The sequence below is a fragment of the Zalophus californianus genome, chromosome 11, assembly GCF_009762305.2.
Source record: "Zalophus californianus isolate mZalCal1 chromosome 11, mZalCal1.pri.v2, whole genome shotgun sequence".
In the NCBI taxonomy this organism is placed as follows: Eukaryota; Metazoa; Chordata; class Mammalia; order Carnivora; family Otariidae; genus Zalophus; species Zalophus californianus.
Genome location: NC_045605.1, coordinates 48,636,867 through 48,651,417, shown reverse-complemented (window position 1 = coordinate 48,651,417; position 14,551 = coordinate 48,636,867). Strand labels below are relative to the sequence as shown.

Here is a 14,551-nt window from a genome sequence, read left to right as displayed (position 1 = left end):
GTACTTATGGAGCATTTTTGAAAAATATTTTATTCAAATTTTTTACATTTTATTTACTTTCCAGGTTCTACAGCTCTATGTTTCACAATGCAGGAAATACACAATACAAACAGCCCAGTAAAGCAAATATATCCAAATCATTCCCACAGAACAGGTACAGCGTTATCATAAGCAGCAATCAACTTCATTTGTATAGCACTACTGAAGCACTTTGGGCACCTTACACAAAAGATTCAAAGAAGGAAAATAATTACAAGTAGATTGGAAAATAGAGAGGGTTGGTTGGCTCAAGTTTAAAACACTGCCTGGCTCAGATGTGCTAACCCCCCCTCCTCCTTTCAACACTTTCAGGCAAACAAATTGCTATCACCTGGGAGGATGATTTCTAGTGAGGGAATGAGGCCAGCTCATGCACCATCCTGAGAGGACACAGCCTCTCAGACACAGCCAGGGCTCTATGGGTGGGACGGGGTGGGGGAAGAAGAGGCAACTCCTAGAGGAAGGGGTGGTTTTGTGGTGCAGACAAATATCCTATAAGTCAGCTAAATTGTTTATCACAGAACAAAGAGAGGCTGTTAGCTTTCTGCTTTAGGTTTTCGCTTCATGGAAAAATACCAATAAAACTACAGAAATCCCCTATGTCCTAGTGCAGTTTATCCTGTGTAAAAACCCCAAAGGGGTTTATGTTCGAGTTTCTCCTCTTGGCTAACCTATTCCTTCATCTAAGAGGTGGGGGCTGTGAGCAGATTGGGAATCACAGCTCAAGTGCACTCCACAGCTGATACCACAGAAGCTGAGCCCTTGGGAGGTGGAGTGAGAAGGGAGTTAGAAGATCTGATTCTGTTACCAAAGAGCAGTGGCAGATCTCTCCCCTCCTGGGGCCTCAGTTTCCTGTCCTGTCAATTAAACAGTGGACCTGGTGCTGCCTAAGATTCCTTCTGGCGCTAGACTTACATAAGCCAAGCAGAATAATATTCCAGGATGCCATTCTCAGATTAAAGAAACATGCTCATCATCTGATATTTATATAATCAGAGAAATCCTGCTACTAATTTATTTTGAGAGAGCAACTTAGTTGACTTTCTAAAATAAGTACAACCAACTGGCACCAGCCCTATTCAAGTGTTCCAGATAAAGCAAGCATCTCTATGAAAATCCTCTAGCCCAATTTGGTGTAACCCACCCCCCTCTATAAAAAATAAAGAGGGGGGACAAAGGTACAAAGTTGCTGGATCATTTTTAGTAAGAATTTCCCATAAGCCTTGTTAGTTCATTCCATTTGATTGCCTTTTCGTTGCTGTTGTTGGGGTAGGGGCTATTAGTTTTATCACATCGTATGAGAACAAGGCCGGGGGGGAGGGTGTCTTGTATGTTCTTTCCCTCTGATTTTACTCTATGCATGGACCCTACTTCTTCCAATTTTATGCCTCTAGGGTCCTTTAGATGCTAAGGTCAGCCCTCTAGGGACTAACTGTTAATAATTATACATTTGGAAACCAAATACCATATTTGTATAGTGGAGAGATCATTTGGAGAATCGCCCATAAAGTGTCAGCTATTTTTCAGTGTCATTTAAAAGAGGTTCCTCCTTTCAATTCCATTTCCAACTATTAGAATGTGATACAAGATAACATCCTTTATTACCTTAAGTCTTGATATCTTTTGTATGTCATTATTTTTATTTATCATTTTAGAGAATAAAGGTTTGGGTCTGATTAATATGACTCTTTCAAATAAGTCTATTAGCTTTACATTCTATCACTATATTACCCCATTTAATTTTCCTAATCTTCCACAACTTAATTCAAAAAACTCAACTATTACCAGTATATTTTCAGCAAAGTTTTTCTAAGTACATTAACATTTTTATGCATTCTATTTTTTTAATAGATAACAATATGGTAATTTTTCCTTCCAGTGTTATTCTACATATCCATTTTATTTGCATTAACAGATTTTTCTCTATTCTATAAACCCAATTGGCTTTTCCCAATTTGCTACCCAAAACTAAAACATTTCAAGATTTAAAATATTTTGTATCACAAAGACCAGCAACATAAAGCCAGTAAGGAGAAAAGAAATAGCCACTTTCCATCACATCTGTGACTTCACTACAAGACATGTTCCCGGGTGGTTCTTAATAGTTCCTGTTGCGGATTACACTGGAATATATCAAAATAATCTTGTGAAATTCAGTTAGTCAAATTTGGAATGTTCATAGTCAAAAATAGTTTTGTTTGATTTTATCCTGTTTTTATTTTAAGTCTTGGGACTTCTGAAGTATTAGAACTCCCTGGAATATAGAGGGAGTCTCTGCTTGTCCTAGGGGGGCCAGCAAATCAAGGTCCTCAAGAACATGCCAACATCCGGAATCCTGCTCCTTTCTTTGCCCTGCTGTGCCTACCTGATAGACACAGAAGATAACTACACAGCCAAAGTGGAACCAACGGAACACATCAATTCAAGTACATAATTTAGTATCCATAACACACCCTGCATGCGAGGAAAAGACAGTGAAATTTCAGGTGAGGAGGATATGACCTTACGTGGGAGTCAGACCAGATTCGGGGACCGAGTGAGGAGAGGAGAATGCAGTGAGGGTATGGGGCATGGTTCCTCCACTGGTCCATAGATTCATCTTCACAGTGTATTAGGTATTACTTCCCCCCTTTGGTTGTTAATACTTATATTATTTTAAAAAGTACAGTCAGCATTGATGAAGTATATTTTGGAAGGAATATAGGAGGCTGAGAAACAACTGGTCACGAGATACCACGGAAGAAAGTCCACCGAAACTTGTTGGGAAGAAGCATGTAACTCTTTCGCAGAGTGCTTTTGATTTTCAATCAATACACTAAAGTTCATGCAATATATATCAAGCAGATCAAGAGGTGATACAAGAATATTTTCTTCTTATATTGATGGTAAGAAAAAGTCTAAGGTTTTGGGCCGTATATTCAATTTAAGATGATCAGGAATGAAAATATTTTTCATTATTTTTACTGCAACCTGTGCTAAGAATTTGACCCTAGATCATAACATTCTCAAACAGTAACTTGTTAAAATCAGGGCTTTTGACTAATGTAATAACATTTCAAAAATGTCTTCAAAGTGGTTAAACTCGATGTCTTACGGTGGTGTATTGATGAGCCTGGGTTAATAAGAACATGTGTTCCATTGCTACAAGGTGTTGCTTTTATCTCCCCAAGCTGGATTGCTCACAAAGTGCAGATCACAGTAAGCAATGCTCCGTTGCCTACCTGACATAGAGGGAGCGTTTCTGATTGGTTCGCAGGGACCCGGACCCGGAGCTCATGCTGTGGTTCATCATCTGCTCGCGTAGGTCATGGATTTTGGCCTCAAATCGAGCGTAATCTGGGAAAGGAAACAAAGATGGTAGATTTGGTCCTGTGCCTTCAGAGAAGGAGAAATAGTGCCTAGCCAAGGCGGCTACTTGCCCCTGATGTTGGTTCCTTTGCCAAATATCAGGGAGATGCACAACTCAAAATAGTGAACATGGAGGGATCAGTTGCTTAATATTATTTATTTGCAGACATTGGCAAAAGGAAAAGGACAAATCAGTTACTTCCCCAAATGTAACTAGAAAACATACTGCCATCAAATCCCCAACATGTGAAAAGTCCACGAGGGAGGAGGTCACTGTGTGAGGTTATAAACGGGCAGCACAGGGCATTCTTGTGGTGATGAAAATGTGCTCTCTTGACTGTGGTAATGGATACTGAACATGTGAAAAAATGATCTACATCTAACTACATTCACATATACTCGCACAAATGAGTACAAGTAAAACTGGAAAAATTGGAATTAGATTGATGGATTACATCAATGTCAATATCCTGGCTGTGAGAACATGCTATAGTTTTACAAAATGTTACCATTGGGGGGAACTAAGAGTAAAAGGTACATGGATCTTCCTGTATTATTTATTGCAACTGTATATGAATCTACAATTATCACGGATCTTCCTGTATTATTTATTGCAACTGCATATGAATCTACAATTATCTCAAAATAAAAACTTTAATTTAGAAAAGAGGCCAACCACTGCCCCCCTCCAATACACCAAGATCCATGAACAAAACAAATATCCAAGGAATTAGCAATGTTATTGGGAGGGAAGATTGAGTCTACAGTTAATTTTCAGCCTGAGAGACCAGAGAACCAAGTGTTTGGTGATGAATTGTGTAAAAAAATTGCCTTTTAATTTGACTAAGTTTTTTTCTCTGCTAGAGGGTTGCTAGAAGCTGATCATTTGGGATCATATCTCAATTTTGCCTTATAACTTTAATATAAAAAGTCCATATGTCAAATTTCATCAATTCTAAGATGTATTATATATTTAAATGAGCTTCTGGGAGCATGGCATTGGAAATAGGGGTAAATAGATTTTAGAAACATATGGGTCTAAAAAAATCAAGAAAATATGGGTATATATCATACTATTTCTTCATAGGAAAAATATTTTTCCATATGTCAATCCAATAAAAATGAAGAAAGTACAAATAGGTTTTAATACACTTATTAACACAATCAGCATGTAAAAAGGAAAAGCTTTTGAAGTTTTGATATTTCTGATCACAATTTGTTCTATCATCTCCTTGGCATAGAATGTCCTGCTTTAGCAAAATCCAGTAGGTGAGAAGTCCAACTTACTCACAAGATAAATGTGAAAATTCTAGTTCAAATTATAAATGGTTCCTTTAATTACAAAGAAACTCACCATAGAGAATTTTTTAAAATGCTAATTCAAATTATAAATTGTTCTTTTATAGAGAGAAACTCATCATAAAGTATTTCCTCAGTACATTTCAAAAAACAATTTGATTTTCAATTTAATTTATTCATAACTTTTCATAAAAACAAGGATGACTACATGAACGTAATAAAAGATGATCTACTTACAGTGTTTCAAATTCTTTATAAAAAAAGTTTTACAAAATTAAATTTAAATTCAATTTACTGACTATCTGTTGGGTATTATGGGGTGGGATATCATAAAAGAGAAGATTTGACCTTGGTTTTCAGTGATAAGTAGATAACTGGATAATGACCTACGAATGCTAAATATGTTTTTAAAGTTTAGTACTCTAAAGATAAAACCATCAAAGTTGACTGGAAATTTCTGGAGCTTAAGCAAAGTCTTATGCAATCTAGATTTGGAAGGCTTCCTCTTCAAAACTTAGCCTTTTTAAAAAAATTATTAATATGTTATATCAGTCACCATACAGTACATGAGTTTTTGATGTAGTGTTCCATGATTCATTGTTTGTGTATAACACCCAGTGCTCCATGCATTATGTGTCCTCCTTAATATCCATCACCAGGCTAACCTATCCCTTCCAAAACCCTCAGTTTGATTCCCAGAGTCCACAGTCTCTCATGGTTTGTCTCCCCCTCTGATTCCCCCCCCTTCATTTTTCCCTTCCTTCTCCTAATGTCCTCCGTGCTATTCCTTATGTTCCACAAATAAGTGAAACCATATGATAATTGACTTTCTCTGCTTGACCTATTGCACTTAGCATAATCTCCTCCAGTCCAATCCATGTTGATGCAAAAGTTGGATATTCATCCTTTCTGATGGCTGAGTAATATTCCATTGTATATATGGACCACATCTTCTTTATCCATTCATCTGTTGAAGGGCATCTCAGCTCTTTCCACAGTTTGTCTATTGTGGACATTGCTGCTATGAACATTGGGGTGCAGGTGCCCCTTCTTTTCACTACAACTGCATCTTTGGGGCAAAACTTAGCTTTAAATAATTAAATCCTAAATGATTAAATAAGCAGAACACATATTTAACCTAAAATCTATTGATCATAATTTATGAAATTTATTTCAATCCTTTTGACAGAGAAAACACTCATTTTTAACAATCAATATGACACTGAATGCAGATTTAAATCATTTTGGGCAAGTCATGTTTTCCTGCCATCCTAAGAGTCAATTAATTATTTATTGGCATCACATGGCAGACACTGTGCTTAGTGCTTCATGGGCAATTATTCTTTCCTTAAATCACAAAATGAAGTTCATGGATGTTGTCAATATTTGGGCTACATGGAAAAACACAGAATAGAAACTGAGAGGTGAGCGCTTCTTCCTTCCCTCTCATTGCTGTACTTTGCTCCACCTTTCTCTAGAGATACCTGTTGTGTGCTGGACTTGCACAGGCATTTATCAACTCAGTTCATATATATATATACACACACACATACCCACATACATATGAGATCATCAATATATATTATGCTAATGCCTTTTTCTCCCTTTATAACTGTGTAACTTGGATCTTTTCCTGCCTTCTCCCAAATACGTAGATATATTTCTTAATACCCTTCATGGCATCACATGGTTAAGACTGTAATTTATTTCACAGTTGCAGAGTATAGCCAAAGATAGACCCCTCCAGCTCCTTGCTGTTATAAACAGGATCTTAGTCTACGTGAGCACATGTATGGGCAGGTTAGTTAGTGCAGATACTGGTCAGAGCTTTGCACAGATGTCATGCAGCCCCCGTTAGCATTTCTCAGAGAAGAAGATAATCTGGTCTGGGACACAAAGCAGGATCCCTTAGCGTCTTCTGATCATGCTCCACACTGCCACTTCCTAAATACCAGGCATCTCCTGTAGAACGAGTAAATCCCCCATCTGTTCTCAGGACTCCCTCCCTTACAACTTTGGTGCCTGCGCTACTGTGATAAAAACCAGCACTCCCACCTCTCCTCCCCTACTTAAGCATCTTAATTCAGTGACAGTCCCTAACCCTGTTTGACCACTTTGCTACTTTTTTGTACTTCTCACACCAAATCACAGTGATTTGTGCAGTTGCCCGTCTTTACCATTAGACTGAGCTGAGAACAGAAACCACAACTCACTCTCCTTGGAGTTCCCTGTCCCTAACAGTGTCTGGTGTGCAGGAGACATTTAAATAATAGGGGTTCAACAAACATTTTCTGAATGAATCATGAATGAGGAAGTGAGCAGAATCATTAAATGCGTTCAGTTATAAAATGCCTACAGGTGCTGAAATTGCTCATTTTCAATGTTAAGCTTTCTTTCAATGAAGAAAGACAACATGCTTCTCCTGTGGGACTTCTTTTTTCAAGGCTAAATTGTCTAATTTCAAGGTTTATCACTGCCGCTCCCAAATCCCATTGATATTTTTATCGTTCTCCCGGTGATCTCTGCGCTCTCCCCATCACAGGCATGTCATACATTGGAAACTCTTCTCTGATACTTAACCTGTAGCTGATCAGCACTTTGTAAGGCTCTTCTGTCTGTCACACTCTATATGTCACAACAGGCTACTTTAATAGCAAACTGTGTTCTCCTTATTGTATGGCTCATTAGATCCCCCAGATGTTTTCTGCCTTGCTTTTGAAATGTTTGTTTTACACCATCTTCTATAGTGTTTACACTCCCCACTGTGGACGGGGAAGTGTCGTGTTGTACTGTATCTGTCTTAATTGGAAGACATCATGCCCTCAATTTCTCCACTTTGAGATTCATGTTAACCACAAATCCTATGTTTAAAAGCGCTTACCTATATCTTCACTCTTTTCTTTCTTTTAAATTTATTTATCCATTTTGAGAGAGAGAGAGTGCACGTAAGCTGGGGGAGGGGCAGAGGGAGAGAATCTCAAGCAGACTCCCTGCTGAGTGCAGAGCCCTACGTGGGGTTTGATCCCATAACTCATGAGATCATAGCCTGAGCCAAAACCAAGAGTCAGAAGCCCAACTGACTGAGCCACCCAGACATCCCTTTATTTTTTATTTTACTATTACTTTTTTTTTTAAGATTTTATTTATTTATTTGATAAAGAGAGACACAGCGAGAGAGGGAACACAAGCAGGGGGAGTGGGAGAGGGAGAAGCAGGCTTCCCGCTGAGCAGGGAGCCCGGTGCGGGGCTCGACCCCAGAACCCTGGGATCATGACCTGAGCTGAAGGCAGACACCCAATGACTGAGTCACCCAGGTGCCCCTATTATTACTTTTTTAAGTAGGCTCCACGCCCAACATGGGGCCTGAACTCACGAACCCTATATTAAGAGTTGTATGCTCCACCAATCGAGCCAGCCAGGTGCCCCTCTTCACTTCTTTTTAGAAAATAAAACTTAAGTACAAGTAATTTCATCAGAGTAGAAGCAATGAAATCTGGATTTACAAATATAAATAGTATGCGTGAGAGAGACAGAGACAGAGAGAGAAGAGGAGCGCTGTCTCCAGCTTCTCAAAGATGAATGAGTCTATGGTTAGAAATGTTCTAGAAATAAGTAAGAAAGCAGGTACGTAAACTGTGAGATATAAGTCTTCTTTATGTTTTATAATAGTACTGAAAATCACACTTTTCAACAAAACAAAATCGAACACCACCATATCTGTTTAATCTTAATCCCTGCTCCTTTTCCCGAAGGTTTTAGTCACATCTCTGCCTTCCCTTTTCATACATTTTTCAGTCAAATTCCTAACACTCGGGAGAACATTCATGTGAGAACTGAAAGGGCTCCAATCTTTGTATCATCTAAAGGGGAATTCATGTTTTCTGAGCACCTGTAACGGTCTAGTATCTGTGCTGTGTAATTGAAATACTATATTATTTCTCCTCACAAAGCTCTGAGGTAGGTATATAGTTTTAGAGATGAGGAAAAAAGTGCAGGGAGGTTAACTAACTTCACCAAAGTCACTGAGTTGACCTTGGATTTCTGTGAGGCCAATTTATTTCCAGTATATTGTCACATTTGGTATAACACCTTAGTTCTCCTTTAGAACCTAAGGCGTCCTGAACTCTCTCCTTATCTCTCTTGACATCTTGCTCTCCTTCCTCTCATCTGCTGTGTTGATTATGTGAATGCTGGGCTTCTTCTTTATTGCAGTACAAACTCCTTAGAGGATGGGGATGCCTCACCCATCTCTGGTCCCCAAACCTCAGGGCCTATCGTTCCTTGTGCCCTAGACTCAGGACTGTGCCAGGTGCTTGGCATATAGTGCTGAATAAGACAGAACCTGAATGAGTGTGCTTCCAGAATGGGACACTGACAAGGAAATTAAGCATAACAATGCTGAAGTGGGGAGCCGTATTACAGCAGCAACACATTATTCTGTCTTACTTTGCACAAGATACGTGCCTGGTAAATGCTTTCAGAATTACAAGTTATCTATTTTATGTGTCTTGGGGTTTTCGTGTATAATAGGAAGCAAACCACTGAAAACCGACTTCTAGGCAAATGTTTTAGAGGAGTTTCAAGAAACATTACTTCCAGCTGGTTCTTTCTCTCTAGGATGCATAAAAAATTTCTCCTTCTTGGGCATCTAAATCCAGTTGTTCCTGACGACATATTCATACTGCGATTGTGTCACTTGCTTTCACTTGGTTGGACATTATGGGTGATAACGGTAGACAGGGTACAAAATGTGACTTACATAGATGGGGTCAGAATCCTGGCTCTGCCGCCTACTAGTTCTATATCATTATGAAAGTTACTAACCTTTCCGGGCTCAACTTCCTCATAAGTAGAACGGGAATAATAATTGCTTCTACGTCAAGATGTGTTGGGAAGATTTCGAGAGAGCATATGGACATCAAGGGTTGACTCTTGGTAATGACTGGTAACTCCTCCTGTTAATTTTCACGTGTAATTCAACACCTACTCTTACTTATTGCTTGCAAAAGTCATAACCCCTTTCTGTTCTAAGTAAAATGGAAACATGTGTCCATTCCAGAGCCTCCCCTGGTATAGCCTCACACTGCCTATAGGTTTCCCAAGGGTTTGAGTTACTGATGGACACTTGGATGGAGAAAGGCAAAGATGTGAAACACCATATGCTACCCATGAGAAGGGTCTCTGCTATACACTCGCTTCCTCTACAATTTGTCAAGAGTGAAGGAGGAGACCCAGAATGCAAATCCACCTTATCATTCACACAGAAAAAGAGGCATTGCCTCTCTGAAGGGGCAGGCATTGTTTAATGCAGTAGAATTAATCCAAATTGATCAAAGCTGCCTCACATTTTCAAGGCTCAGATGGCCAGCCTTGTGTCTTAGAGAAGGAAATGCTGAGCTCAGTGTGTTAGACAACGGCATGAAGCTATGGGCATGTTCTTTTCCAAGTGAACTGGTGGGGAGGGCACCCCTCTCCAGTTACAACCTCATGCTGCTGACCCCCAGTTGTGAGTGAGGAAGAGGGGGTTAGGAACTCTAGGTTAGGAGGTCAGCTCTAAATCTTAAGCCTGTCATTTGCTACCAATGGGGCCTTTGGACATTTCTGAACCTCAGTTCATTCATCTGCAAAATTGTGAGCTTCTTCTCAGAAAGTGGTTTTGAGAATCACAATGAGATTTGACATGAAGCACGTGGCAAATGTACAATAGTTGTTGCTGTTATTTCCTTGGTGGCTTCCTTCGGAATAAATGCATATGCAGTCCTCAGTGCCACTAATAAGGATAGTAGCATCCTATTCCTATTTGCTTATTATGGACACTGAGCAGCGTTAACAACAACTGGTGATGACTGAGTTGTACGAGGGGTTCTGCACAGCCTAGCAACACAGGCTGCTTTCCTGCTGGGTTACCATTTCCTCACTACGGGGAAAGTAGTTTGAAGAGGCCACCTGCTGCATGCCTGAGAAGCGATGCTTTTCATAGACAAACCTGAATTAGAAGCTCTGAGTGGTTCATAAGCTAGGAAAGTTTAAGTGCTGGGGTACCCTCCAATAGGCCTGGGGCAAATATCAATGGTGTGCAGTCTATTGGGGTCACAATATTGTTTACCTGGACATAAACCTCTTTGTTGCCAGAGTCCACGAAGGGTGCATGGGAAGGATGCAGGAGGAATAGTTTACATCTATTTTTAGCATGACATCTGATCACTGCTCCAGGGATGAGATACTGTGAGCAATTATAAAATCTTCCATTTCTTTGGGGGAAACATCCTTCTTTCATTTATTCAGCAAACATTTCTTCAGGGTTTCTTACACGCCAGGCACAATGCTAATTGCTAGGGACACAAAAATCACTGGAAAGAGCTTTGCCTCAAGGGGCTCACAGGCCAGTGCTTTGCTGCCTTTAATGTTCTGGTTTCCTGCTGTGAATATAAAAAAAAGAGCACCTGCCATTTAAATATCTGCTCCTTGTGACTAGTATCAAGTGCTTTCTAGAAGGTAATGGGATATCTGTGTGGTGGGAAGAAGCCAATATAGTCTGATCCATGTTATAATGGAGAAACTGAGGCAGGGTAAATCTTTGTGAAAGACTGTGGGGTTACTGGCGAAGGGAGAAGAGCAAGAAGGGTCTCAAAGTCATGCCCTGGAATGAGTCGCCAGATTTGAGTCTTGGCTCTGGGGGATGCTGGGAAAATCCCTTACATTCTCAGAGATAACGGTCTCCTCATTTGTTAGGTGGGGAAATCATCTCTGCCCCTATAAAACGTTGTCCTGAATATCTAACACACAGTGTATGTCATTTTCGTCCTTTTAAGCAGTATTAACAATTAAAATCACCATCAATTAATAACAATAGTAGCACCTTTTTTGGAGAGGTGGATACCAGACTCATTCTGATCTCACAAGCTGAAATACATGTGGGTAGAGGGGGGAAGATGTGGGCCTCATAATCAGTGCAATCTGATAAAGTGTTAAAGCAAGAAAATCCCAAATATGTTACTGCGCTCTCTCCACTAGGCTCTTAACAAAACCACATATTTATAAGAAGGTCCAGATATAGATCAGAGGTTATATCTCAAGTCCAAGAAGCAATACTCTGTCAAAATTCTTGTGTATGATGACACAAAAATAACTGTATTTACTTGGAGCTCAGAAAAAAAAATCAACTGTTCCCATTTCACCACCTCTTCTTTTGTTAGTTGCCCTGGGATTGTGGAGCCAGACAGACACAGAAAAGGTCCTGCCATATTATATTAGGCTTTCGAGGTACTCTAGAGCTTTCTCACTCCGGCTACTTTTCAAGCTGTCATGCCGGGAAGGGTGCTGTTTTTAGGGACTATGTCAGAAGACTGGTTTCCCTCCCATACAGGCGTTGGAATGCCCACCTGCCTTCAAGAGAGCTGACCCCTAGCCAGTGGAATTTACTAGCTGTTCACTTCAACCCCTGACTTAGCTCATCTCCCAGGTTGCCACCTCTGTGTTAAAGTGGTGACATGGAATTTTCCACTGCTAAAGATTTGCAGATGTTGTTTGGCTTACTTCTGACCCAAGCTACCGTGCTACTGTGTGTGTGTGTGTGTGTGTGTGTGTGTGTGTGTGTGTGTGTGTGTGTGTGTGTGAGAGAGAGAGAGAGAGAGAGAGAGAGAGAGAGAGAGAGAGGGAAAGAGAGAGAGAGAGACTCACACAGAGAGATAGAGAGTGACAGAAAGAGATAAACAGATTTTAAAAACTAAATTCCCAAAAGTCAAACTTTAACCGGGAATCCTAGACAATAGAGTAAGTCTGCTCTCTTTTCTGCACTCCACAAAAGAAGAGGATGTATATACCAATCTCTTGTACATCTCCAGTACTGAGCATTAAGAACTCAGCTGTGGACACCATGAGGGCTAAACATTGTCACAATTTTTTTCTGTAACCCTAACACTTAAAATAGAGTACGACACATAGCTATCAGTACATAAATGCTAATATAAATGCTAGGTTGGGTGAGTTAAATAAAGACTTCAGGGAAAGAAAAGTGATCCTTTAGTTTGCCAAATCTACTATGAAGTAGATCAAACCTTTAAGAATAATTTTTAATAACATATTGAATGAAGGTACATTGTCTTTCTCTCTGTCTCTCTCAGTAGAACTGGGGTCATTTGTTTTGATTTGAACAATTTTCTGTGCAGCTTGGCTGGAGACCCTTTAAAGAGGTTTCAGCCAAATGCTTAGGAATTCTTTAATGTGTAAAATGAAGTAAGTTTTATGGGCAAACCACAGTCTGAATCCCTAAGCAGCTATTTCACACAATATGCCTACAACTCTGAAAATTAGATACATCAAATTTCAATTTGGTTTCATGCAAACTTTGTTTTATAGATTCACAAAGGCAGGTTTTTTTTTTTTAATTATCAGGATTATTGCAAAACAGAGTCAGCAAAGAAACTTTTTGAGCTTGGCAAAGGCTTTGTCTTTAAGCAATTAGGAGTAGCCTGATGCAATGTGATTTTTTATAAAAACTCTAAATAGGATCCAACTTTGCATCTTAAGTTCACTACTGACTCACACCATAGACTTTTGTGCAAGTTATTCAACCTAGAGAAGATTTGGTTTTCTCATATGTACAATAAAAAAAATCACCTACCTCATCAGTTTGTTTGAAGATTAAATGCAATGGTATTTATAAATGGTATGCTTCGGTGTCAGGAACAGACTAGAATGCTCAATAAATGGAAAAGAAAAAACACTAAAACCTCCTGAAGCCTTATATTCCTCATTTAAGAAATAGGAATGACATTAATACCCTACTTACAACACAAGTATATTGTTGTGAGCATCAAATGAAGAAGCAAATATAAAAAATGTTTGATAATCTGAATGGTACATATAAAGATAAAGTGATAATAAAAACAATTCATACAGGGGCACCTGGGTGGCTTAGTTAGTTGGGCGTCTAACTTTGGTTTCTGCTCAGGTCATGATCTAAGGGTCATGAGACTGAGCCCTGCATCGGGTTCCACACTCAGCACAGAGTCTGCTTGGGATTCTCTCTCTCCCTCCTCCTACTCTCTCTCTCTAATAGATAAATAAATCTTAAAGAAGAAAATAAAAACAATTCATATAATACAGTCTTTTTTAAAATCCCAATCTGCCTGGAGGAATATTTCCTCAGTAACTGAAATTTGTCTCGAACACTGTGGAATTTGCTTTCTATCCTGGCTATGGAAATTAAGCCACAGAGGGCATCATGCATGAGAGAGTAAACATGAAACACTGAGGGGAAAATGGAAACGGCTGGTATCATTAGGGCCTAGCTGCCAATGGTGATTCTCTAAAGATTTTGCTGGTAGGTTGGGTGAAAGGCTCAGAGCTGGGAGGCATAGGCTGTTTAATTTGTGTGATTCATAGCTAATGATGCATCAGAAGGATCAAGGCACTATACCTTCTAATTGAAGGCGTAGTGCTTGAGACTACATTTAACCAGATAAGAAAGCCTTCCTTGGCAAATACAAATAGTACATCTTTGCTGAGTTTGTCTTGTTCCTTCTTTTGTATTAAAATCATGGAACTAGAAGATAAAATAATAATGTTCAAGCTTTCTGTGTTCTTCTGCAATAATGATCGGTTAGATCTTGCCCAAAGAGAAGGGTGATATTTTTGCCTAATTATAGCCCAGGGCAGAGAAAGGAGATAAAGCAGTCTGGCTCTAGAGGTAGGCAGGTTGGCAGTCCCCTTGGGTGTGACTTAAGTGGTATAAATATCTTTCTTGCTTCCACAACATTCCTAGCAGATTTATCCTTTAATAGTGTTTTGAAAAATATGTAGACATATTATCTTGGAGGATAACCCACTACTCCGGGAAAAATAGAAGCACAATGGGAAGAAC

The 14,551-nt window shown here is 39.4% G+C and overlaps 1 protein-coding gene across 27 annotated transcripts in view; it reads right to left on the bottom strand.

The window, feature by feature from the left end:
• Nucleotides 1–14,551, bottom strand: part of DLG2 (discs large MAGUK scaffold protein 2) — a 2,208,086-nt gene that overhangs the window by 149,783 nt on the left and 2,043,752 nt on the right. For all 27 annotated transcript variants that reach the window (XR_003517338.2, XM_027578649.2, XM_027578631.2 and 24 more), the window contains one exon: nt 3,261–3,375. Coding sequence is in view for 26 of the 27 variants with exons in the window: in XM_027578649.2 (XP_027434450.2) it covers nt 3,261–3,375 (115 nt within the window). In the remaining variant the exon portion in view is untranslated. The remainder of the gene's footprint in view (nt 1–3,260; nt 3,376–14,551) is intronic.